Source organism: Talpa europaea (assembly GCF_964194135.1).
Source record: "Talpa europaea genome assembly, chromosome: 10".
NCBI lineage: Eukaryota > Metazoa > Chordata > Mammalia > Eulipotyphla > Talpidae > Talpa > Talpa europaea.
This window is the reverse complement of record NC_140077.1, coordinates 10,279,848-10,306,295: the sequence shown is the minus strand read 5'-3', so window position 1 is coordinate 10,306,295 and position 26,448 is coordinate 10,279,848. Positions and strand designations below refer to the sequence as shown.

Sequence of the window (26,448 nt, the reverse complement as noted above, 5' to 3'; positions counted from 1 at the left end):
GTAGAGATTGTTCTCTGTGTGGTGACATGACAAGGGAATCATGTGGCTGGCAGCTTTACTTGATTTTCTTCAGCTGATGATTGTATTTTATGAACTATTCGATAACAGAATAAAGATGAAACAGGGAGAAGAATTTAATTATCAGTGTGCTTGGGAGTGAGATTCATAACATGTAATATAACTGGTGTAGCTTGGACATGAACTGGTCAGGACTGATTTTGGACAATATGCCTCAATGGATTGTACCTCCAGGGACAGCAGATTTAGCAGATAGATAAGACACCCAGTTAAAATACAGGATGCTCAGTTAGAGTTAAATTTCACATGAACAGTGAATAGTTTTTTAGTATAAGTAGTATTGGTTTAAAGTAGGCCCTTGAGATATATGTATATATTTTTGTTGTTGTTGCAGATGTTTCATATGTCCTACTTATACTAAAAATTTAGCTGAAATTTAAATTTAAATGGGTATCCTGTATTTTGCCTGACAGTCTTATCTACTGGAGTATGTTAACCTTGCTAATTTGGGAATTTAAAAAATTGTACTGTGTATAAAAGAGTTGCGTTAAAACTCTTATAATATGAAAATTAAACTGAAAATGAATTTTAGCTTATGAATTATTTTCTATTCTTATTTTTAGTTACAATTTAGAAAGCAGTATATGGAATGTAGGAACTCTGTCAAGGGGACCTCTCCAGAGATATGGACACTCTCTTGCTTTATATCAGGTATGGATCCTATTTTTTATTATTTTTAAAGATTGATTTATTTATGCATATAGGAACTAGGGTGTAGCCCAGAGGTGTGGGGGGTGAGAGGATTCACCAGAGACGGAGCGGGGAACAGAACAGGCAGACTGACGAAATACACTGCTGAGGGGAGCAGTGGGCATGACAGGAGAGGTCTGCTGCATCATGTTGGACCCTAGCTGGCCGGCCGGAATCGAACTGGTGCTGCAGAGGCTGCGGACAGCTTCATAGTGTGACGCTCAACCACCTGCACCACTGGGGGAGGCCCCCTGAAATTCCTCCCTTTTTAAGCCTGAATGAAATGCCACCAATTGTGTGTACTATATTTTGTTTATCCATTGAGAGATCCTTGGGATACTTTGCTCTTTTTGACTGTTGTGAGTAACACCACTGTGAGCAAGGGCGTATAACTCCCTATTTGTTTTCTCTGCTGTCACTTATTTGGGTGTGTGGCCAGAAGTGGGATTGCTTCATCTGGTGATAATTCTCTTTTTAGTTTTTTGAAGAACTGCTGTACTGTTTTCCATAGCAGCTGTACCATTTTACATCCTCGCTAACAGTGCACAGGGTTCTAGTTCCTCCACATTCTCGTCAACATTGTTATTTTCCACACTTGGTTCTGGATGTTTTGTAATGGCCCATATCCCACGAGATAGTGGTATCTCATGGTTTTGATTTGATTTGGATTTCCCTTTTAAGTGATGTTGAACAATTTTTTCATGTGCCTGTTGGCTATCTGTACATCTTCTTTGGAGAAGTGTCTATTTACTCTTCTGCTCAATTTTTGATTGGATTCTTTGTTTGCTTTTTGCTGGGTTATATGTGTTTTTACAGATCTTGGACATCAGCCCCTTGTCAGATGTATGATGTACAAATACTTTCTCCCATTCAGAAGGGTGTCTTTTTGCTTTAGTGATCATTTTTTCATTGTGCTGACTCATTTATTAGCTCCATTTTTTTTTTATTATTTCTTAGGACTGTATATACGTGTCTATGTTTATTTTTGAATACAACTATTTGACATCATCCTTTCCATTCTGAATGCCTTTGTAAAATTTTAGCCTATTTGTTCTGGCTAAAAATTCCAGTATAATATTGATTATAAGTAACAAAAGCGGGTGTCTGTCTTGTTCCTGACCTTAGTGGGGAAGTATCCTGTATTTAACCATTAAATATATTAGCTGAGTGTTTTTCTCAGATGTTCTTTATTAGGTTGAAGAAACTCCATTGCATCCCTGGCCTGTTGAAACAAATGATTTATATCATTTATGTATCATTGAGTTTAATCATGTGATTGAAGTTAGTTTTGTAATTTATAAGTGCTGTAAAGTTTCTGCCTATTGCTATGAGAAGAGGTAATAAAAATGTACTCCACATGATACACAAATGTAGTTTATCTTTTTGTTGAATAGTGCTTGAGTTGAAGCAGTGAATTATGAGAATAGCACAAAACAGTATAAATAGATGGTAAGTTCAAATGCAACAACTAGGGGCTCAACAATTAGAATTATTAAAAATATGGTAAATTGATGATATAACTGTTTAAATAAAATATCTTTAACTTTTTGAAAATGTGTGGTTTTTCCCCTTCTTTTAGGTAAAAACATTAATTACCATTGTTCATGGTTTCTCATTCGACTTTTACGAATAAGAACAATGTCTTTTGTATGTTGTGCATGCTTATTAAAATTTAGCCTTTATTTTTAATTAACATGTATTGCTAAGAAATAACTATTTGTCTATGAACATGTTTTTCAATTTACAGGAAAACATCTTTATGTATGGAGGCAGAATTGAGACAAATGATGGCAATGTCACGGATGAATTATGGGTTTTTAACATATACAGCCAGTCTTGGAGCACAAAAACACCCACTGTTCTTGGGCATGGGCAGCAGTACGCTGTGGAGGGGCATTCGGCCCACATTATGGAGTTGGATAGTAGAGACGTTGTCATGATCATAATATTTGGATATTCTGCAATATATGGGTACACCAGCAGCATCCAGGAGTACCATATCTGTGAGTTACCTTGAAAATGTAATTACGTAATTTTCTCTTTATCAGTTGAGAATATTTTTATCTTGTATCAAATCTTCCTAAGAAGTCAGTGATAGGAGTGAGTTACTTGAAATCCTAAGCCAAGAATTTATAATTTTTAATGTGAACAACTTGATTTGTATAGATTTTGTATAATGTTTCTCTACCAAAAGAGAGGAAATGTTACATATACAAGATCACATTTCCCAGAAATTGAGACTATTTTTAAATAAGAGAAATTCCAATAGATGGTGCTATTTCTTTGGATTTACTTAGAAGCCAAAAACGAAAACCAGTGCTGCCTCTTTACTGTGCATTCCATGATTTCAGGATTTTTCATTTTTCAGAAGTTTGTTCCTAGTCTTGCTGCAGTATCTCTCTGTAGGTCGTGGTCTTTCAAAGGAAGTTTTCTGAGGCTAGAACAAAGGATTGTTGTGTGGTGTGTGAAGGTGACTGGAGCAATCCATATACGACTTTCTGCACTTATGCTGTTAACTACTCTTGTTTGTTATTTTGGTACTTTATTTTTTGAATTCTTTATAAAATTTTCAAATAGTTACAGAACTTTTTTTTTTTTTTTTTGTCTACAAATATATGGCCTCCGGTTGCTATTTAGATTCAAGAACATCCTCTGTCTCGGGCGCTGGCCAGTGATGTGAACTCAAGTCTGTGGCTCTTTTGTGCACAGACAACTGTATACAGCTTTTTAGAGTCTCTGTGTTTTCTTTGTGGGAAAACTCGTTTGTAGCAGCAACAGGAGACGGCTGTGTGCTTAGAGGGAGCCCCCTCTTCTAAATGCTCTGCTGTTTCCCGAGGTCAGTCCTATCAGTCTATTCTCTCCTCCATGTCCCCAGGACAGCTGGGCTGAAAGCGGGATATGTGTCCTCCTTCCTTCTGGTCACCTCCACTTCTGCTTTCACTCCTTCCTCCTCTAGGTTACTCAGCTCTGAATCTGGCGTCATCAGACATACAACCTGTCACATTCCCTGGCATTCCTGTCAGATCACTGCATTTTATTACTTGAGAATATAGCTTCTAACTCACTGTTATGCTCTCGCTCATGCATCAGCCAAATATTTTTGTGATTTGAGAGTCCACATACATGCTTCTAATACCTGGCCTCTTGATTTTTTTCCTTTTAATGTCTCTTCCAAAGATCTTTTTTTCCAGCTCCCTTGAGTCACTCTCTCCCATGGCCATTTTCTTGACCTTGTGCACTTGCAGTGCATGCCATACTTTCCATTTCACAGAACTTGTCAGGTGTGACCAGTCTTTTCAGCTTAACTTTTGGAGTACCCAAACCGACAGTTCCTCAGCCTTACCAGAGCCTTTAGTCCTGGGCGCTTACTGTCAGTTTCTCTCTCTCGTCCATACTTCCAACCTCCCAGCTCACCAGTGTCCCTCTGACACTCTGAGATGACCATTTTATGCATTTTCCTCTCTTTTCAATTTTCCTGCACTTTATTCCTCATCATTACTCTCAGCTGATGACCTTATTTTACAGAAAAAGTAAAAGTAATATAAAGAGAACTTTTGCTGATGGGACCATTTTGGAACATAGTGGTTAATAAGCAGTGCTGCGTTGAATAAGCCTGTCCGCATGCTTTGTAACAAACTCATGATACCGCTGATGCAAATATGAGTGAGTTATTTCCACTTTCCAGAGGGGCCCAAGAGTTAGAAGTTTTTGATATAGAAATCTATTTTTTTGTTTTGATGCTAATTTGATTTTATACTGTTCAGGAAATATTATAGGTATTATTTCCACTCTTTAGTTTATTGAAATAGTCTTCAGCCCCATTTTCATAAATATTCTATAGCCACTTGAACAGGTATAGATTCTGTAATATCATGGACATGCGTATCTGTTGGATTCCCTTTATTGATTATACTGTTTAGTCCTTGTGTTCCTTTCTCTCTTCGTGGGCTCCTTATTATTATTGTTTTCTTACTTGATCTGTCATAACTCTGAAAGTTGAATTAAAGTAGAAAAATTTTATTTTCCCCTATTTTTCCTTGGATATTCTGGCATTTATGCTTTATAAAGGAAGTGCTGTTATGGATATTCATAATTGTTATATCTTTCCTGCAGATTGTATCTTTTAATGTTATAAAGTACTTTGCTTATTTAATGTTTTTTGACCTGATTTCTACCTTGTCTGAGATTAATATTATGCCCTTGTTTTTTTTGGTGGGGGGCAGTGAGTCTTTTCCTGGTATACTTTTTTTTTTTTTTTTAAAGATTTATTTATTTATTTATTTATTTATTTATACAAGCACTGGGTACAGTCAGAATAGTGGGAGGGTGAGAGAATTCACCAGAGCCAGAGCGGGGAGCAGAGCAGGCGGAAGGACCGAAGGACACTGCTGAGGGGAGCAGCGGGCGGCAGGAGAGGTCTGCGCGCCATGTGGGACCCTCCTCTGGTGGCCGGGGAGCAGCCAGGGATCGAACCGGCGCTGCAGAGGCTGCGGGCAGCTTCGCAACCCAGCGCTCAACTGCTGCGCCACCGGGGAGGCCCTTCCTGGTATACTTTTGCTCACCCATTTGTCATTCCCTTTCAGAAGCACCGTGTGTCTTAAATGTGTCTCTTGTATACAGGAAGAAGAGGTTTGTGTTGCAGTCCCATCTGCTTTTTGTACTTCTCCTGTACATGTTTTATCTTTTTGAAAGTCAATATGTTTTGTTTTCACTTTTAGTTCTTTTCACATTTAGTGAGGGTGAGGCCCATTTTTGGGGGGGAGCAAGTGTGGTAATTTCCGAGATAATGCCACAATCAGGCTTCCTCCACGTTCCTTGTTTCTTGTGTTCCTTTCTCTCTTCATGGGCTCCCTCTGTCTGGCTTTCATGTTCAGTTGCTTTTTGCACATCACACTTGATTTGGAGTTGATAGATTTTTTTCATTCCTTGTTTCTCTGAAAATCTAATTTTCTTTTATTTCATTTCCTCCTTTCCCCCCATTTTCTTTATAGTTTTATATGTCTTTCCTGAGGAGTGTAGAAAGACTGAGAATTAAACTATCACCATTGCTTTTTCTTGAACCAGAGATTTTGACTTTTGAAATTTTGAGATGAGTACTTAACTAGGGCTAGAGTTAACCACAACTTTTGCTCCCAGAGCAGTTTACAGGCTGCTGTTTTCCATTGGTGTAATTCAACTTGTTTGATTCAGACACACTTGATATTATCAGTGTTTTATGCTGGGGATGTCATAAGTGTTTTCTAAGAAGGGCCAGATAATAAGTATTTTAGGTTTTTTGGGCAAAATGAATTATTGTCACAACTACTCACCTCTGCTGCTGTAGCTTGAAAGCAGCCACAGTCAGTACATAAATGGGCATGGCTGGGTTCTGGATTGAGCCATTGGGTTTTAATTTGCCTAAGTCTGCTTTAGAGAGAGAATGTGTATATTTCTGGGTTCTAGCAACTGTGGTCCAAATTAAATAAAAATTTTGGCATGTGCTTTAGTTGGATCTTGTTTATAGGGTGAATTCCTGTCCAGACTGGCCATAAAGTCTAGCCTATGACCAAAAGTTCCCAGAGAAACTATTTTTTTCCTCCACATGGAGCCAAGGCTGACATAGACATTTTCTGTCTATCCAGAGCAAATTAAAAAACTTTCTCATTTGCGGATATGACCCAGGAGGGATCCTAATTTGATATAGAAACTTTCAGATCCAATACGTACATGGGCTCACCTTCATTACTGCCTGTTTAAATCCAATCTTGATCCCAGCCGGCCGGCGAGGGTCCCACATGGTGTGCAGACCTCTCCTGTGTCGCTGGCTGCTCCCCTCAGCAATGTATTTCGTCAGTCTCCTGTTCTGTTCCCTGCTCTGTCTCTGGTGACTCCTTTTACCCTCCCGTGCATCTGGCCTGTACCTTGGTTCTTGTATAAATAAATCTTTAAAAAAAAATAAGTTAACTGATCAATTCATTGGCTGGTATGTTTTTGTTTTCATTTGGAATAATTGATTACAGAGTGTCAATTGTAGTTTTGGTAAATTTTAAAATTTCTGTAGGGTATCATTTGGCTTATTTTATAATGAAAATGTTCTAAATAAAATTGTCAACAGGGTAATTTTGGTTAGTTTTTTTTAATCAGTTGCATTTCTTGTCTAGTGCACTTATGAATGTAGTCTAAAATATAAATAAGAATGATTTATGAGTTTCATAAGAATAGTGGATGATCAGCTTTTATTTATATTCTGTGAATTATTTAAATACAAAATGAAATTCATCAGTGTTTCTCTAAAATTATATATCTTAATAAGAAAATTGACTTATTTGCTACTAATGCACTTTGAATTTGCAGGTTGCTGTTGAAAGTGTGTAGTGTCAAAAGTAATCTGTAAGTACTTTCACTTTGAAAAGTACTTAAAAAGAAAAGAATATAAAATAGTGGGTAAATGTAGCTTAAAGTTGTCAGACATTAAATTTTCTGTACCGTGGACAAAGGCTACTTTAGGAAATGACACTATGTTAAGTGGTGCTGCTTTGAACATGAGTAAAGGGGTAATATGTCTTTTAGTTCTTTGTGGAACTGATTATACTGTGATGTCAGTTCAGCCTCTTTTTATCCTGACTTCTTTTAATGACATCAACTACCCAAATGCAGGCTGGTTTTGAGTACCCTTTTATACTTAAGACTTTCAGAAAACTAAGAAATACTTTTTATATGCGAGAGAGTGGACGTTCTCTTTAGCCAGTATTACGATAAGGGTAACTAAAAAGAAATCTGAAATTATAGCAGAGTAATTTATGAAAATAGTATTTTACTAATTTATGACAACAGAATATTTTACTAGGTAAAATGTACCCTAAGGATGTTGACCTCACCATTATGTTGAATTTAAAAGAGAAACCAGTTTACATACTGCAAAGTATGTAACTTTACTAATATTTAGTTAACTTTACTAATATTACAAGTAATGAGGTATTGCTGATTTTATGCTTACTACTGTGACTCTGAGATTTTTCTAATAGTATGATTCAGAACAAAGGAGTCCTCTGGCTATCTTTAATTATATTAGTTTGAACATTATATTTCAACTATCAAAAGAATCTAAACTACTGGAGAATATTTTTATTTTGAGAATACAGTTAAAAGTCTATTGGTATTGTCATTGTTAATTTGAGTTTTCAAGTGTCTGTTGAACTAAGGAAGCAACATTTGGTCGATTTTGTAGTTAATAAGAACACGTTTTTGACCTCATTTGATTCAGGATGTATGCAGTAGTGCATATCAGCAAATGGTGCGGCCGGTAACTTTTTCATGCCTTTATTTCTAGCAGGTGGATAAAGACAATAAGTAATAAACACAACCTAGGTATGTATACTCTATAATGTGTTGGCAGACAGTAAGTTTTAAAGAATAGAGCAGGGTGAAGGCATTCAGAATACTGAGGGTGAGAGGTGGTTATATTTCAAAATAGAAAGTCAGGGTGGGCCTCAGTTAGCAGATGAATTCTGAGCACATAATTGAAGGAAGGAAGTGAAGGAGTTTGTTAGGTGAGTATCTGGAGGAAGAGTAGGAAGAGTGTTCTTTAGAAGTGGGAATGGCTAGTGCAAAGGGGAGAACATGCAGAGCATGTGCAAGGGACAGGTAGGTGTCCTTAGAAGAGAAGATGGAAGAATAAAAATTAACAGATGAAGTTAGAGATGCAATAAGAAGCAAGGTCATCATGGCTTTGCAGTCTTTACTCCAAGTCAAATGAAAAGACACTGCAAGATTCTGAGCAGAGAAATGATGGAAGTTTTAAGTGAATGATTTTGGCTGCTATGTTGAAAATAGCTCTAGAGAGAGACAAAAAGAAGCATGGAAGTTACCATTAGGAAGTTGATGCAGTAACACAGGTGGTGATGTGGATTAGATCAGGGTGAAGGTATTGAAGATGTTAAGAATCAGCCAGTTTGCTTCATAATGTTTTTAAAGTAGAACTCGTAGGATTTACGGAGGGTCTGGATGTAGAGACTGAGATAAAAGAGGAGTCAAGAAGATTCCAAGCTTTCTGGCCTGAAAAGGTGGAAAGATGAAGTTGCCATGAACTGACATGTAGAAGATTCTGAAGCAGGTTTCAGATGGTGGTGGTTTGAAGCCCAGGAGTTCAGTTTAGACATATGCAAGATATCTATTAGACAGTAAAGGGAAAATATTGAGTCGGTAAATGGACTTATGGGTTTGGCATTGGGAAGAGGGAGAAAGAACTGGACTGGAGATGTACAATTGGGAGTTCTTAGGTTATTGATGACACTTAAAACCATGAGACTGGATCAGATCACTAAGGAAACAAGTATAGATAAAAAGAAGAAAAGGATTGAGCCCCTGGGTGTTCCTATGATAAGAGGACGGCATGAGCTAGAAGCCTGGTGAAAAACGATTATCAACAGAATAATCAGTTGCCAAGTGCTGCTGCTAATGGGTCAGCAAATAATAGTAATGGCTGACCACAGAATTTGGTTCTGCGTAGGTCTCTGGTGATCTAGACAAGGATAGTCTGTGTGTAGTGGTGGGGGTAAAAGCTGACCATGTTGGATTTAAGAGGGTGTAAGAGGAGTGGACTTAGAAATGATGGGTAGAGTCAACCCTTTCAAGGAAATTTATTTGTAAAGGGGAGCAATTATAGGAGTTAGTAGCAGCAGCTGGCAGGAAGTATAGGCTATTTTAAAATTTGTGTTTTCATAGAAGCAGGCAATAAAATAAGGATTCAAATGAAATAGTTTTATTGGCAAGCACAGGTAACTCTCTACTAGGGGAGTTGAGAAGTAATGACGCCTTGAAGGCAGCCATTAAAGGATCCATTAATAAAGGCAACCGCTGCAGTGGCAATGGAGCTTAACTAGCCAGGTTTCAAATCAGCACACGAACTTTGAAATTTCCTTCTTTGGTTATTAAACTTACAGTTATTGATGGGCCCTTGGGATTATGTGGTCCAAAATCAACCCATTTTTTTTTTTTTTAAACCTAAGATGTGTTTCATTCACTGTGATTTTTATGAAAATGTGTAGATTTATAACAGCAAAATATTTAAGAAAACACTTATGTGGAACACACACAAATAGACCTGGCAGGGAATTTTTCATGAGGGCAGCTTTGAGTATGACTTCAAATGTTATATATAGCTGTCAAGTTTTTTTCCTTAAATGTTAGTGTATTGATATATTTAACATTTTTAAAGAATACTAGTTATTTTAATTATAAGCATTATTGCCTATGTATTGATTTCTGTTTATTAAAAGAGCAACCACTTTTCATTAGGATAATTTTTAAAGCTTAGTTATAATATCAAATTAGAAATAATCATGTCTTAATAGCAAAACCTCTCCCAAAGTTTATTAGATGAAAGGATGTTGATTTTAAATGGTAAGTGTTGGGGCCTCCCCGGTGGCGCAGCGGTTGAGCACTGGGTTGCGAAGCTGCCCGCAGCCTCTGCGGCGCCGGTTCGATCCCCGGCTGCTCCTTGGCCACCGGAGGAGGGTCCCACATGGCGCGCAGACCTCTCCTGCCGCCCGCTGCTCCCCTCAGCAGTGTACTTCGGTCCTTCTGCCTGCTCTGCTCCCCGCTCTGGCTCTGGTGAATTCTCTCACCCTCCCGCGCTTCTGACTGTACCCAGTGCATGTATAAACAAAACAAACAAACAAATAAATAAATAAAACATGCCTCTATAAAAAAATAAATGGTAAGTGTTGTATTCCTTTAAGTTTTCTCCTTTTAGTTATGTATATTTAAAAATTGTTGGATTTAAAAAAATTTCTGCTTCTGCTTCCCATTATTTTGAAATCCAGAATTTCTTATGTTCTTGTTTTTCAAAATAGCTTTATCATGTACAACTTGTATGCTTATGTAGCATATGATGTTTACACATTTTAGAATTTTATGAAAAGGAAGGAATATTTTTTGTAATTTTCCGAGAGTTAAAAATTTTCATTCACCACTATATTACCAAGATTCACTTCTGCAGTTAACTCCTTTGCATTGCTGTATTTCATTGAGTGATTCTACTACAATTTGCTTATCCATTCTCCAGTTTATGAGTTTAGGGTTGGGCATCTGGTAAAATTCACCCACAGCAGCAATTTTGAGACAGCTTGATAAAATTATTTTAAAAGACAAAGAAGAGTATCCTCAATATTTTCAGGCAGAAAAATGAAATATCTTACAGGGGCAAAAGATTAGAGTAGTGTCAGATTTCTCAAAAGCAACACACAAATCAAGGTAACCAAGTTTTTCAGGAAACTCAAGGAAATAGAGTATAGAGAAACCAAACAAATGAATTAAACAAAAACAAAATAAAACTTGAAAATATAGGACTGAGTTGGTGGTTGCTCGAAGGGAAGGGATGGATGGTGGGTAAACTGGGGTCAGTTGGATGGCCAAGGACATAAATGGTAACCTTCATATGTTGATTTATCTTGTTCCTGATATTTATATGTTATAATGCAATGTTTCTTAAATAAAACAAAATTTTAAAAAGCAGTTACATAGAAAATAAGTATCGGTTAAGGGTTTTATATCATGCTAAACTTCAGATCCAAGGTTATAGAAAAAACAATTTGAATATGGTAAAACTCAGGCAATTTTGTATAAATGTGCCCGTACTTGAAAAACCCACTTTTGTAGAAGCTTGCAGAAGTTATTTTGGTGAAGGTCTAGACAGGAAATAATTCAGACTTTGTAGGTCATGCCTTTGAAGCTGTACACAAATAGCTATATAAAAGACAGAAATGATTGAGTGTGACTGTTCCAGTGAAACTTGCTTTACAAAACAGTTGGTGGGCTGCACTTGATCTGTGGCTGTAGTTTGCCAGCTCTTCTCCTAGAGAATGATCTGCATTAAATGAAAAGATGAATGGAACACTTCAGGTAAAAGGCTGATGGAGGACATTTCATGTATTTAATGTTAGAGGTAGGAATAAACAAGGGTGGAGATGCTGGTAGACGTATATTATGCAGATGTTATGTATTCTGCCCAGAAAGAATGCAATTAAAAATGGGATCAGGGAGAGGAGAAAGGGAAAGCGGGAAAAAACGACAAGGACTCTGTTGAACATGTAGGAAGCGTATCTTTTTTTTTTAATTTTTTTTAAAGATTTATTTATTTATGCATACAAGAGCTGGAGCACAGGCCAAAGATGTGGGGGGCGGGTAGGGGGGAGGTGCAAGGATTAACCAGAGACAGAGTGGGGAACAGAACAGGCAGACTGACTGAAGTACACTGCTGGCCGGGGATCGAACTCGTGCTGCAGAGCCTGCAGATTGCTTCATAGTGTGGTGCTTAACCCCTTGTGCCACCAGGGAGGCCCAGAAGAGTGTCTTTCAACTCTTGGTGTACCATAAGGGTCTGTTGTACTCAATTTTGAATTTTTAGTTTCTTTTCTTGAGTACGCCTAACTGTGAAGACCTGTCTATAAAGACTGTTACTTCATTCTTTCTCAATAGTCTTCCAGAGAACAAAGAGAACATTTTCTTATTTTTAAAAATATAGAATGAAGTATTTTATTTGTAATCACTGAAGAAATCTATTAAACCCTTTTACAAATCTGAAATACATAGTGGGATTTTATGTTTTTGTTTTTCCTATACTTTATTACATTACTCATCAACTATATGTTAACTTTTAAACATATTTTGAACATTTATGCTTAAAATTAAATTAATGGGAAAGCAAATTGCTTGGAAGGCTGATGATATGGTGCAGGATATCATCATTTTTCAATTTTCTTAGTTCAGTGCCCCTTATAAGCCGTTGGTCTTGTTTAAAGACAGTGAAAACTGGAGGTCCCAGCTTTGTAGACCACTTTTAGCTTTTATTGAACATAGTTGAGAATTTTGTATTTTTCATTTTCTGCTGTAATAATAAAGATAAGAAATTGAGGAGAATCTTCCACAATTATTAGACAAGAAGATAGATAAAAAGAAACAGCAGTATTCTAAACCCTAACACTGAGAATGAAATATTTAAGTTAAATCTCTGACTATGAGTCTTCAGAAGACGATATCCTAATTTTTTTTTTTCAAAGCAAATGAGCAGCGTATTATGTCTTTTTAAAAAAAATTCTTTTTTTTTAAAGATTTATTTATACAAGAACTGGAGTATAGGCCAGATGTGCAGGAGGGTGAGAGGATTCACCAGAGACAGAGTGGGGAACAGAACATGCAGACTGACGAAATACATTGCTGAGGGGAGTAGTGGGTGCGACAGGAGAGATCTGCTGCGCCATGTGGGTTGCTCTGAGGCCGGCAGGGATTGAACCGGCACTGCAGGGGCTGCTGACAGCTTCACAGTGCTGCATTCAAAAGCCTGCGCCACCAGGAAGGCCCCGTCAGCCTATTTTATCTTTCACTGTGCTTATGTCCCAGTGTTTCCTTGACATAGAGGTTTGCCATATTTACTTTTTCGTTGAAATTTACGAAAAGTGATTTTTCACAATCCTCTTATTCTCTAAATTAATAACAACAAGGTGATAATGTAAAGCAGTTAAAGGAAACCACTAAACTAGAAGGTCACTGTTGGTGGCTGCTGTTCCTGCTATACTGAGGAATAGACCAGATAGTAAATGTTAAATGGGAAAGAAGGGAATTAAGATACTATGAAAGGTATAAACACAAAGGACACTACTAGACAAAAATAATAAACTTTTCTAAACACCAAAAGAAAGAAAACGTCAAATAGAAAAATAAACTGGTAAAAACTTATAATACACACAGTAATTAAAGCAAAACATGATATTTGAGATTCAACAAAATATTGCCAGTCAATGTGAATGAGATTAACTTACCTGTTAAGGAAAGATATTTTCAAATTGGTTATAAAGAGAAACCCAACTCTGTGGCGCACATAGAAGTCATGTCTGAAGCAAATTAATTCAGAAAGGTTAAAAAAGAACAAATAACGGAAGATTTACTGGAAAAGTGGATACAACGAGACAACAGTGGTAGCTATCCTGATACCACAGAAAGAGCTGGAGTTACCAAAATATTGCACATGACAGTAACATCTGATTACTACTTTTTGTTAAGGAAGTCAGGGAAATTAGAAAATGGAAATTAGAAAATATACCTGTTTATATGAGCAAAAAGGAACTCTGTAAGGGTAAACCAGAAGACAGTGATATTGGTTACTTTCAGGGCGTAATGGGGAATGGGGTGGCGCATGTAGCAAGGAAGGTGTATTTCTGGGTTTATGTTTTAAAAGTAGTTTTGACTTTTGGAAGCAGATTGTCTTTAGAAGCACATTGGTTACCTACATATTAAAAAAAAAAAGTCAACAGGAAAAGGAAGCAAACCTTAAAATGTGAAACTGATGTAATGATGAAAGTATAAAATATATGGGGCAATATGTTAACAATTAGTGAATCTGAGTAATGGGTGTGTAGGAATCCTTTGCTTATTCTTACAACTTGTTTGTGCCTTTGAAATTATTTTTTAAATAAAATGCTAAACATGGTTTAGAGGAGTACATGCATTTTTCTTAGTATTTGTTTATATAAGTTATATATTTGAGCTGAGGTTTGTAAGAATTCCTATGGAATTGCTCTGGCAGTAAAGGAAACATCAGTTTGTCCTTTTTGCTATACTTAGAATTATGACTTTTAGGGAATTTGTAACTCTCAGAAGGGACTTATGTGGATGGTTTTACTAACTTGGACCATAAAGCTCTTCTGGGTTAGTCCTAAGGGAAATTTATTTCACTTTAGCTTAGCAATACCTCATAAACTCTATAAGAATCTCAATGTGAGTTTCAAGGTTAGTGTAATATTAATGTTTTGCTTTAGTATTTTTCATGCCCTTAGAATTTGGGAGGTGTAGTTGGGAAGCCATTATTAATGTCATTTTATGTTAACTTTTTTCATTTGATTTAAAAACTGTTAGATATGATTTTTCAGAAAGGTAATTCCCCCCTCGTAAGTACAGTGATTCTTGGTGGCTATCTCTTCTCATTAGCTTTTAAACGTCCCTTTTTTCAAAAATTTGAGGTCAATTTCAAGAATAAATGAGACATTGCTTTTTAGTAAACTGATGCCTGAAAAATTTTAAAACAGATGTGTTAGGTGGTGGGAATTAGGAATTTTTAATAGAATTCTCCCCTTAAGAGCAACTATAAACCAGAGACACTACAGGGTGGGGGAGGAGGGAGTATGATCAAAACAAGGGGGGTGGGAATTGTATGGGGACTATAACCAAGATGAAAATACATACTTTGTGCAAAAATGAAAAATGATGTAAAAAATAATTAAATCATAAGAATCATACCTCTAAATCATATGCAATATTGTAAACCCAATTTTATTTCAAATAAAGAATAAATTATAGAAATCATAAAACACAAACTTTCATTGTCTTAAATTAAGACTTTACATTTGCTGTAGATTTTCTTTTGTTTATGATTTATCTTTTTTTCTCTTACAGCATCAAACACTTGGCTTGTTCCAGAAACTAAAGGAGCTATTGTGCAAGGTGGATATGGCCATACCAGTGTGTATGATGAAATAACTAAGTCAATTTATGTTCATGGAGGCTATAAAGCATTACCTGGCAATAAATATGGATTGGTAGATGATCTTTATAAGTATGAAGTTAACACTAAGACTTGGTGAGTAGATTAAGCAAGAGTATGAAAAGGAGAATATTTGTCTGTTCTATTTGTATAATGATACTTATGAAATATTTTATGAGAGACATATTTGGCTCGTTTCATCTTTATTTTACCTAATGATCTACTATGTAGCAAAGGCACAAAATAGTACATTTTCTGTGTAGCCATTTTTACTATAAATGATTGACTTCAAGATGGTTTCTGATCCATTACTTATTGGTGCTGATATCATGTTCATTTCATATGAGCCATTTTGGTTACCAGTATAACTGGAGCTTTGATATTACCTGTCCTGGGATTTCTTATTTTCATTCATATTTTATTGTCACTTGTAAATTTTAAAAAGCATTTCTTCAATATCATCATCCAATTTCCTGTGAAACACCAAGCTCATGGCAGTTTAGTAGGTTTTTCTTCTTGTTGTTATAAACAGTGCTGCATTGCACATGGTGCGCTGGTCTGCGCATGTGTACATGCAAGTATTTCCTACTTACAAGTGGAATTGATGTGTCTGAGGCAGTTACCTCTTCAACTCTATCACATATTCCCCAATTGCTCTTCAAGTTACTCTTGTAACATGTATTTCCATAAGTGAGTGTGAGTTTCTTCATATTTTCAGTGCCACTGGATAATAGTAAAGATATTGTCCATTGCCAGTGCCGTGGTTGTGAAGGGCATCTTACTGATATTTTAGTGTGTATATCCTGATTATTCTTGTGAAGAGACATCTTTTTATGTGTTCATTTGCTGCTTGTGTTTCCTGTTCAGCAGCTTGCCTAGACATAACCATAATGTCCTCTTTATGTTTGAAATATTATTCATTAATTTTTCATTTATTGATTATGTGGGTATATAAATTTTAAAATATGACTTTATTGTACTCATTTCCCTTTGTAATATGTGGAAAATGGCTCCTTTGTTGTTTTAAGGCTCTATATATTATTTTAACCTTCCTACATTAAGGTAGTTTATGTTTAAATGAAACACAGTTTTCTATCCTCTCATGATTTGTTTTACCCTCTTTCATTTTAAACATAGATTCTAATTTTTACTTTATTTGAAAGATGGATAGAATTTTAAAAATTAAGACTTTTGGGTGATTTTGTTGATTTCCATTACTTTTTCGTCTAGTAGAAGGCAGTATTATTTTTACAAATATCAATGACTTTATTACTTTCTCTCTACAATTAATAAATTCATTTTATTGCCTATTTTGATATTTATGACTGTTTCTTTTTGAGTTTTTGCTATGGTAACAAGAGGAATTGTGGTACCATGATTAAGGCACAGTCTGCTTAGCATAGTTTTGCATATATTAAAGCAACTGTATAATAGTAACATAGTTCACAGTAATAATAATGGGCATGGGAGTACTTATGGAAAGCTCTTAGTGGAAGTGAATAGCAAAAGAACTGTGGGAATTATTTCAGTAAAGGCAAATGAGAGAATGAATGTTGTTTACCAATTGAATGAAATTTGATCAAATTTTATATGCCTGAAAAACTTCCATAGTGAATTTTTACATATAAGAATATAATTATTAGTCTTAGCAATTTTTTTATGCACAGTTAGCATTGGATATACCTTTCAGTTAGGAAAAGTTTTGTTCCCTGAAGTTCTAACTGACTAGTGAGGATAAACCCATGATGGGCAGATTACGGTGATCTCCCCATAGCCTAACTATTCAATAGAAGCAAAAGTAAATCCTCTCTTGAGAGAGATAATACTATACAGAGCTTCAAGTTATGTTTTCAGTATGTCATCTGCAATATCATAAAAGTATGAAAAATAGTAGGCAACTGGAAAGGCTCACAAAAGAATTGGATGAAAATTACATTCAATGTAATTCAAATGAAAAATACATTAAATGAATTGAGTTCTTGGATGGATTTAACATCACATTAGACACAGCTGAGGGAAGAATTAATGAAATGGAAAATAGGTCAGAAGGAAATATACTGAAATCAAGAAAGACAGAATGAAAAATAAGAGGGAAAGAGATATAAACTGCTTATGGAAATTTTCTAACATACATGTGATTGGAGTTTAAACAGAGAAGAGTAAGAGAATAATGTAGAATGCTATTTGAAGTCATAATGACTTATAATTTTTTCAAAAGTGATAAAAGAGAAGTCACAAATTGATGCAGTTTCATGAGCATAAAGGAAAATATGAAGTGGTTAATATGGTGTATTTAACTCCAAATGTATAAATAATTATAATAAATGTAAGGAAATAAGTATTCCAGCTACACTAAATGTAAGTGATTTGATATTGCAATCAAGATTAAGAAGTTTTTGGACTGGGTATTAAAAAAAAACACACAACAAAAACCTATCCATGCACTACTTAGAATAGGTACACCTTACATAAAAGTTTTAGAAATGTTGAAAGAGGAAGGGCATAAGGATATTATATAGTCAGTTAACAAATATCAGATATATAAGAATTTAAGTCGGGTATCCACCTGGAAGATATAGTAGTTTTGCATTTATATGTGCCTCATAATACAGTTAATATGGTGGAAAGTGGAATAAATCACAGTAGAGCATTTTTGACTGTGTTGTCTTTGAAAACTGTTAGTACAAGGAGACCAAAAATAATCAGTAAGGATAGTAAAGATTTGAACAACGCAATGAAAAGTTTTGTTGTCTTAGATATTTGAAAGTATATTATCTCATGTCTATAAAGCATAAACTATTTTAAAATATATATGTAACATTAACTTTTTTGTACATGGGGTTTTCATGAAAGTCTCACCCATTTAAAAGTATTGAAATCATACAAAATGATTTATCATATTGAGATAATACAAAAGTAACTAGAAAGATCTTAATGTCTGGAATTATTGATTTCTTTAAAATAATTGGTCAAAGAAATTATACTGAATTAGAAAATAATTTATGCTGATTGATGCTGAATCTAAATGTGCTGCTAAAATGGGAAATTTATAACTTTAAGTGCATTTATTAGAAAGCATTTTCTAAGTCTTGAAAATCAGTGGGTTATCACATCAGGAAGTTAAATTAAGAATACCAGACTACTCCCAAAGAAAAGATAAAGTCAACCTTTGTGAAAAATTAGTCAGTGTATTTTTATTAAATGCCTGCAGGCATTGCTTCTTGGTGTTTTAGACAATAGAAGCACAATGATTAAAAAATTACACTAAAATCACTGCATTCATGCAGCCTGTATTCTAAGGAATTAATAAAACAAGTTATATACACACAGTTTTATGGTGATAAGTGCTATTAAATGAATAAAGTAAGGAAGGAGATAAGGCATGCAATTTGAAACAGGGTGGAAAGAGAAGACCTCACTGAGAAATAACAATAAGGGCTCTGTGGTAGTAATATAGACTGGTCTAGCTATGGGAAACAGTGTCAAGATTTCTCAAAATATTAAAAGGAGATCTACATTATCATCCAGCAGTTCTACTCCTAGATGTCTACCCAAAGAATGCAAAAACACTAATTCAAAGGGATAGATGCACTCCCATGTTCATTGCAGCACTGTTTACAATGGCCAAGTTATGGAAACAACCTAGGTGCCCAAGGACAGATGAATGGATTAGGAAGATGTGGTGTATATACTCAATTGATTATTTTTCAGCCATTTTAAAAAATGATGAACTCTTGCCATTTGTGATGACATGGTTGGCACTGGAGATAATATTAAGTGAAATAAATCAAAAGGAGAAAGACAAACACAGGATGGTTTCACTTAAATGTAGAATATAGAGAAACAAAACAAAGGGTGAAACAAGACCAAACCAAATACAAATACTAGAAATCTGATTGTAGAATTGATGTTGCCAGAGCGGGGAGAGTGTGGATAGCAAAGTGTGGAGGAGGCACGTTGGACGGTGGTGGAGGACTGTGGGTGCCTTGGTGGTGGATATGGTGTGTAATAGACAGCTCAAGGATGTGATCCTATAACTTTAAATCATATATAATGTTGTAAACCAATGATACCTCAATCACAAAAATAAAGATATAAAAAAATTACAAACTAAACAAGACAAAGAAGAACCAAAAACTTGCCCAAATATTTAAGAACTAAATAACACCATACTTCAAAAACCTTCAGACAACAAAGTAATTGTCAGGTATGTTGTCTTAAGATTTATGAGTTTTCATAACCTTGCTATAAAAATATTACAGGTATATGAAGATATTACAGGTATTGATATAAAGTTATTACAGGTAAGGAAAATTATAGTGTTATCTTTTTTTTTTATGAACAGAGACAAAAATATGGTGAATCTAGCAATTTATGAAAAGAATAGTGCTTTATTTGGGTTCATTCTAAGAATGTAAAATGAATTACAAATTCATAGAATCTGGATTATTAGTGAGATAAAAGACCTCAGCTTTTCTTGGCCTATTGTTGAGATCTTTATTGTATTACTTTTGCCTGTGAAAGAGCACAAGTTTTAACACAAAAGTTTATCAAGCATTATCAGTACAATTTACAGCTGTTATCAACTTGATAATTTTCCCTTTTTTTCCCCCAAGCAATAGGACAAAAGACTTCAAGTGTACTTCAGAAATGTAAAAAGATAAGTAGTGAGTCTGATGATAATGCTTCTATGGTACTATTATATATTTAAAAAGTCTTTAAAATCAGTTACTTTAAAAATATATTTTCATAATGATGCTACATCTGGTTACATGAAACAATTTCTTCTAGCTTCTTAAATTTGATACAGTAGGAAATAATTTTACATTAAAACATCCTGAACTATTAAATTATTGAGTTTGGTGATTTCTCTAAGCATTTAGCTTCCAGAGGTTTTTTGGAAGGTGATAGAAAACAATTTATTGATTTTTAACTTACATTTCAGTAAATACTGATAAACATGCTATTCATGGATTTCATCTTGCTTATTATTTCTCTGCATGTGCGTGTCTTTAATCTTTTCAACAAAAATTGTTGAGTCCATGTCAAACACAGTGTTGGGAAAAATTCAAGGAAGTTCTCAGTAAAGGAAACAGATAATTAAAATTGCATGGTACATATTTAAAGGGGGAATAATAGCAGTACATGCACATATAATGACGTTGTATAGCAGATTTATTAAGATGGACGTACAATTTACACAGACGAGAGATTGTTATAAACATCGTATATTACGAGACTTGAACTTTTGGAATGTCTAGTTAAAATCACGTGTTGATAATTAACAAGAAGCTTATTAGCTTTATAGCTTTACTTTTTGAGGTAATTCGGTACTTATTTTTTTCCTAGTGCTCTTTTATAAATTGGGAAAATATTGCGTGTGGAGAAATGACTGTATGAAAGCATACATATATATAGTTTCAGAAAATAATAAAGTGAACACCCTATCTGCCTGAGTCAAGAAAGAGGACATTACAGTACCCCCTGAGGCCCTTATGCGTCCCTCCATGATGGCAGCCTCTCATTATGCCCCAAGAGGTAACCATCGTTCTTAATATTGTGTTATTTCCTTGCTTTTCACAGTAGTATTCCCCCCCGCCCCACCACATGTATTTCAAGACAACCTTTCATTTGGTTTTTCCATTTTTGAATTTGGAATATTGTTTGATATGTATACTTTCATCTGAGACCTTTTAAAAAATCATCTTTGTTTTTTGAGATGTATTTTAATGGGTGGAAGCAGACAACAAAATGGAAATACGTGATCTTTTTTTTTTTAACTGAGATAACATTGGTTTACAACACTGTGTTTGGTTCAGAGGTACAGGTTCACACCCCTTCAGCTGTATCTTTTCAGTCTGTACCTACCACCAAGGCACCCCTGGTCCTCCATCACTGTTGAACCCCTACGCTCTTGGTTTGCCTGGCCCCAGTAGCCTCAATTCTGTAGTCAGATTTCAAAGGTTTGTTCTGGTTAGGTTTTATCTGTTCCTTTGTTTTGTTTCTCTAAGTTGTACATGTAAGTGACACCCTCTGGTATTTGTCTTTTTCCTTCTGACTTATTTCCCTTAGCATAATCTCTAGTTTTCCATGTTGTTACAAATAACAAGTTTTCATCCTTTTTTTTTTTTTAAATTTAATAGCTGAGTAGTATTCCATTGTGGTTCCATGGAGAAGAAAGGAACTGTGGAAAGAGGATAAGGAGCTTAGGTAGTTACATTCAAATGGGGTGGTCAGAGCAAACCTCACTGAGGACACACTTGAGTGAAGACCTGAAGGAGGTTAAGGTGGGCTCTGCCAGTATCACACAGGTGTTGTAGGAGAGGGAAAACTGATGTAAAAGCCTTGAGATGGGAATGTGCTTATCCTTTGGAATAGCAAGGGGGCCAGTGTAGATGGAGTAGAATGTCTTAGACATGGTTTGACAAAGTGGTAGAAAATAATCGCTGAGTGGTTCATGGGACCATGTCCTATAGAATCATGGAGGTCATAGTTAGGATTATGACTTTCACTACTGGAGGGTTTTGAAAAGAGATGTGAAAGTCCTTGAGTTCATGAGTCTTTATTTGATTTGATGCTTTATAATCAATTGCTGTTCTTCATTTCGGTGCTCAAATTGTCCTAGATCTGGCCAGTTGAGTTCCTGTGTCCTTTAGACATGTCCTCATCACTGTGCACTCCTAAGTTTCTGGCACATATGCAGAGAAAATCCATTCACATTTTTACTTTCTTTGTTGGAATAAATCATTTCCCTAAGTAACTCAGATTACTTTTAGTGTAGAATAATATTTAAAAATCGAGATTATCTGGCTATCTGGTTGAGGAAAAAAAAAGAAAAAGAATAATAAGCCAAGGTATGTTTACTGCTTTATGGATGTGTTTGTTTCTAGGCCCTCTTGGAAAAGTCAGAAAATCAACAAATACACACATATCTGTATCTGTTTATAGAAATGAGTATATATCTCTGGTGTTCTATGTCTGACTCTCTCTAAACCCTTTCTGTCTAAACCGTCAATACATAATGGTGGGACACTGCAGGATTTATTCCAGACTCCCTGTGTTCCATAATTGTTAATCCCTTCTGATAGTGAACAACTTGGATTCCATCTTAATATCACAGTATAGATACCATTTCAGGAAAAGTAACTGCAATTTTAAGTACTGCCTTTTTGTTTCTTTTTATAAATAATAGACTACTTTTAAGAACAATTTCAGCTTTGTAGAAAAATGAACATAAAGTATGGTGTTTCCAAATCTTCCTCACCCAAGTACCTTTATTATTGTGTTGCAGTAGTATAGTACATTTGTTAATGTTGATGTGTCAGTATTGATACATTATTATTAATTAAAGTCCAGATTGCACTAGGATTTGCGTTGTAGGTCATTGTATTTTCACAAATGAATAATCGTTACCACATCACACAGATTAGTGTCACTGTGCCTGATGCTCACCCGTACATTCCTCCCTTCTTCTGCTCTAATTGTCTGGCAACCACTGATATTTTCACTTTTTCCATTTTTTGGCCTTTTCCAGAATGTCATGTAACTGGAATCATTTAGTATGTGTGCTTTTTAGATTGGCTTTTTCCACATAGCCATATACACTGAAGTTTCCTCCATGTGTTGTCTCTCACTTGCCAGTCTCTTCTGTGGGAGGAACCTCTGTACCCCTGCTTTAGTACTGTGAGTTGGGGTTGTGCTCTGTGCCTCCTGGACTGGCACTATTGCATCGGTGCTTTATGTGCATGGTGCTGAATGGGTACGGTAGCCTTTGCTTTTCTCAGCTTGCCTCTATTGGCACAGAGCCTCTGCTTTATGAATGAAGTTGAGTGAAGACTTTTGGCTCCTGTGTTCTTAGCCTGTGGGGCCTGGTGTATGGCTCCTCCCATCAGAGGGGGCAAGGTAGAGAATGAGCACTCAGATCTCTCATGCTTTCTCTTTGAATGGAGCTTCTGCCACCCAGAGTGAGGAGGCATGAGGAGTCTTGGTAGGCTGCTGTTCCTGCTTAGCTATCCTTGGTCTGGCCTAGGACGGATGAAGGAATTCTTGTTCTTAGCTTTTCATACCTGGGATTGAAATTCCGATGTATTGAACTGTGTGTGTGTGTGTGTGTGTGTGTGTGCGCGCGCACACACATGCGCTTATGTCTACATGCAGGAAGGTTGGGAGCAGGTAATGGATCAGTGATGATGGACTCTTGCTGTTTTTACTGTATGTGGTAGATGTTCTTGAGTAAATATTTCTTAATTTGTTGTTCTTAGTCAAATATTATAAGACTTTAAAAGACTGTTTTAAAAATCATTTTTACTGACTGTAGTTCTTTCCACTGGGGTAGTATTTGTGGAACTCCTTGCTGCCATTTGGAAAGTCAGCTCCATATTCTTTAAGCTTTAATTGATATTATAATCCATGTTTTTTAAAATACCATATCTATTCTGCTAATGATATTATACCTACTGTGTTTACATTCTGGTTCTTTGTATCGGGGTTTATTTACATTATTTATAAAGTATTCATATTGTCATGCACCTTCATTATATATTATTTCATTTGGGTGAAATACAATTATGATTACATATTTATAATTCTTTTGGAGTTGTAGTTTAATTAATTTAAAGAATATATTAATTTTAATGTTTTTCAAGGATACATTGTGATTTTCATTCATATGCATATGGATGTATCTCAAAAACAATCTGCATTTGTTTAGAATTTTTGGGCACTGTAATTTTAAGGAGACTTGTTTCCTGCTTTTATAAATGTAAAATGAATTAGAAGTCACCAGATCATTGAAAATTTTGTTTAATAATGTTTCCTCAAAGAATTTAAAGTACTGTGACTATGAAAATATTTTTTTTAAATATTGAAGTTTAGTGGTCATTTAAGAGTTGTTAAAAATAACATGTTTTTAGAATACTAGGTAAAATTCTATATGCAATTATACCCGTTATATGATATATATTTATGTAAAATCAGGAAGATCTTTTTATCCTTTGTAATACATTTTTAAATTTTATTCTGTAGGACTATTTTGAAAGAAAGTGGGTTTGCCAGATACCTTCACTCAGCTGTTCTTATCAATGGAGCTATGCTTATTTTTGGAGGAAATACCCATAATGACACTTCCTTGAGTAATGGTGCAAAATGTTTTTCTGCCGATTTCCTGGCATATGATATAGGTATGTATTTGTTAGGATTGTACAAAGTAGGAGATGCCAGATGTTTTCATGTAGAGATACTCAAATATTTGACAGCATGTGTATATGTCATATAAGAGATAAAGTCAGTGACATATTATAAACGGATCCCTTGAATTTCAGCACAGTAGTAGTTTAGGCCCAGGAGAAGACATGCACTGGAATGAGTTTGTGATAGAGACAGGAGAAGCAGACCTCTAGGGTTGAATATCCTTTTCGAAGGCTTTTACATATTCTGTCCTTATGTGAGTGCTATTATCAGCCTATTGTGTTTGACACTAATTGGTTTTAATAATGGGTATGGGATACTATTAAATTATATATATTGCAAGTAGTAGGAATGCAAACTTCTTATATTGAGTAGAGATGAGTAAAGATGCATTTAAATTTAATCCATTGGATATATTTACTTGGTATAGGAGTTGGTAAAATTAGAGAAAGGAATGTAGTTAGAGTTAAGTAAGAGTTTTGGACAAAATGGATGGAAACCCAGAACAAACCTAGACATGAAAATAAAGAAATGTGACTCTTCCAGAAAACCAGGAATATAATGTATTTATATAATTCCCTTATTTTCATTAGGCTATCTATAGTATGTGAATTTCTGAATATTAAATTTACTTATTGAAATACTAAATTTAGTTACCCAGTAGACCATTATAGTGAAAACATTTTTTTCTCTATCATTTTGTAAGTAAAGCCTAGGTAGTATTTAAAATCTATTGAGCAATACATAAGAGTACGTTTTTGGATGGTTAAAGTAATGTAGCAACTTTATTAAGAAACATTTTGGTGAATAAAAATAAAACAGGCCAAAGTACAACACAGTTAATAGATGTAAGATGTGTACTTTTGCTTTTAAACATCATAGAGACCATGTAATCTAATTTGGAAAATTATTTCAAGTCACAGCCTATAAAGAAAATTAATGACTATTAAACACTTTGATCTTTATTGTAAATTTGTTTGCAAGGAAATTCCTAGTAAAAAAGTTAAGCATGCTTTCTAGCTATGTGTGTCCATCTGTGATTAATTATTAAAACCAATCCACTGTCTAAGATTTTCAGGTCCTTGGTAAATAAATCTTTATCCTTTTGAAATAATAACGTGAAGTGATGATTCACAATGACAATGATATTTTGTCGAGTTTTAGAAGGCTTATAGATCAGTGCTTGAGATCTTTAAAGAGCGGGTAACTGAGTTACCTAATCTGGGCTGGCTTATTATGACCTGTCATTATTTGGTTAGCATTGTCAGATAATGTTTTGGCCATGGTTAAGATTATAAGCTCATTTAATATAGGTAGAAGAAAATTTTATTTGTTTTTCTCCAGGGAATACAAATTCTAGGAAATCTGTAGGATTCTGTTGCTTTTGTTAAAATTCCACGAAGTGATATTTTGAACATTTGCAAAAGAGTCTTCAGAGAGCTTCCACTCAATGTTGTATTTTAATGAAGAAATGTTATTTTGTAGCTTATGTGTTTGGATTTATTGACATTTCTTCCATTTTATTCAGGTTTTCACATTTTAGATTTTATCTGTCAAAAGAGCTTTCTGAGGAGAAATATCATTAGAGGCAAATTGTTCAGATTGGAGGAGGAATAATATATCCTTACAGTTTTATAAAGTGTATTAATTTTTTTGGTGACAACAAAAATATAAAGCAGCCATACAGTTCAACATAGAATAAAAGTGTTTTGTCTTAATTCATTTGATTATTTCTATATATTCCCAACAAAGATCCCCCTACCCCCTAAACTGTATTTATTCATCTAAGTTGGCAGCATCAAGTGTTGGGATATTTTCCTGGGAAAAATATTTTTCACATTTCTGAAAATGTCTTCCAAAATAATTCTTTTGTTTATGGAGTATGTTTTTGTGCAAATGAAATACAGCTGTTGGCATAAGGAACCAACTAGAAAAAAGATGTTTTGGAAAAAAATGGTCACGTTGCTAATTTTTCTCTT

The 26,448-nt window shown here is 35.0% G+C and overlaps 1 protein-coding gene across 1 annotated transcript in view; it reads left to right on the top strand.

The window, feature by feature from the left end:
* The window catches only part of ATRNL1 (attractin like 1), a gene marked incomplete at both ends in the record, with an annotated part of 464,603 nt that overhangs the window by 31,826 nt on the left and 406,329 nt on the right, over nucleotides 1-26,448 (top strand). The window contains 4 exons of the mRNA XM_084245317.1: nucleotides 642-729; nucleotides 2,516-2,771; nucleotides 15,196-15,379; nucleotides 24,308-24,462. Of these exons, the coding sequence (XP_084101443.1) occupies nucleotides 642-729; nucleotides 2,516-2,771; nucleotides 15,196-15,379; nucleotides 24,308-24,462 (683 nt within the window). The remainder of the gene's footprint in view (nucleotides 1-641; nucleotides 730-2,515; nucleotides 2,772-15,195; nucleotides 15,380-24,307; nucleotides 24,463-26,448) is intronic.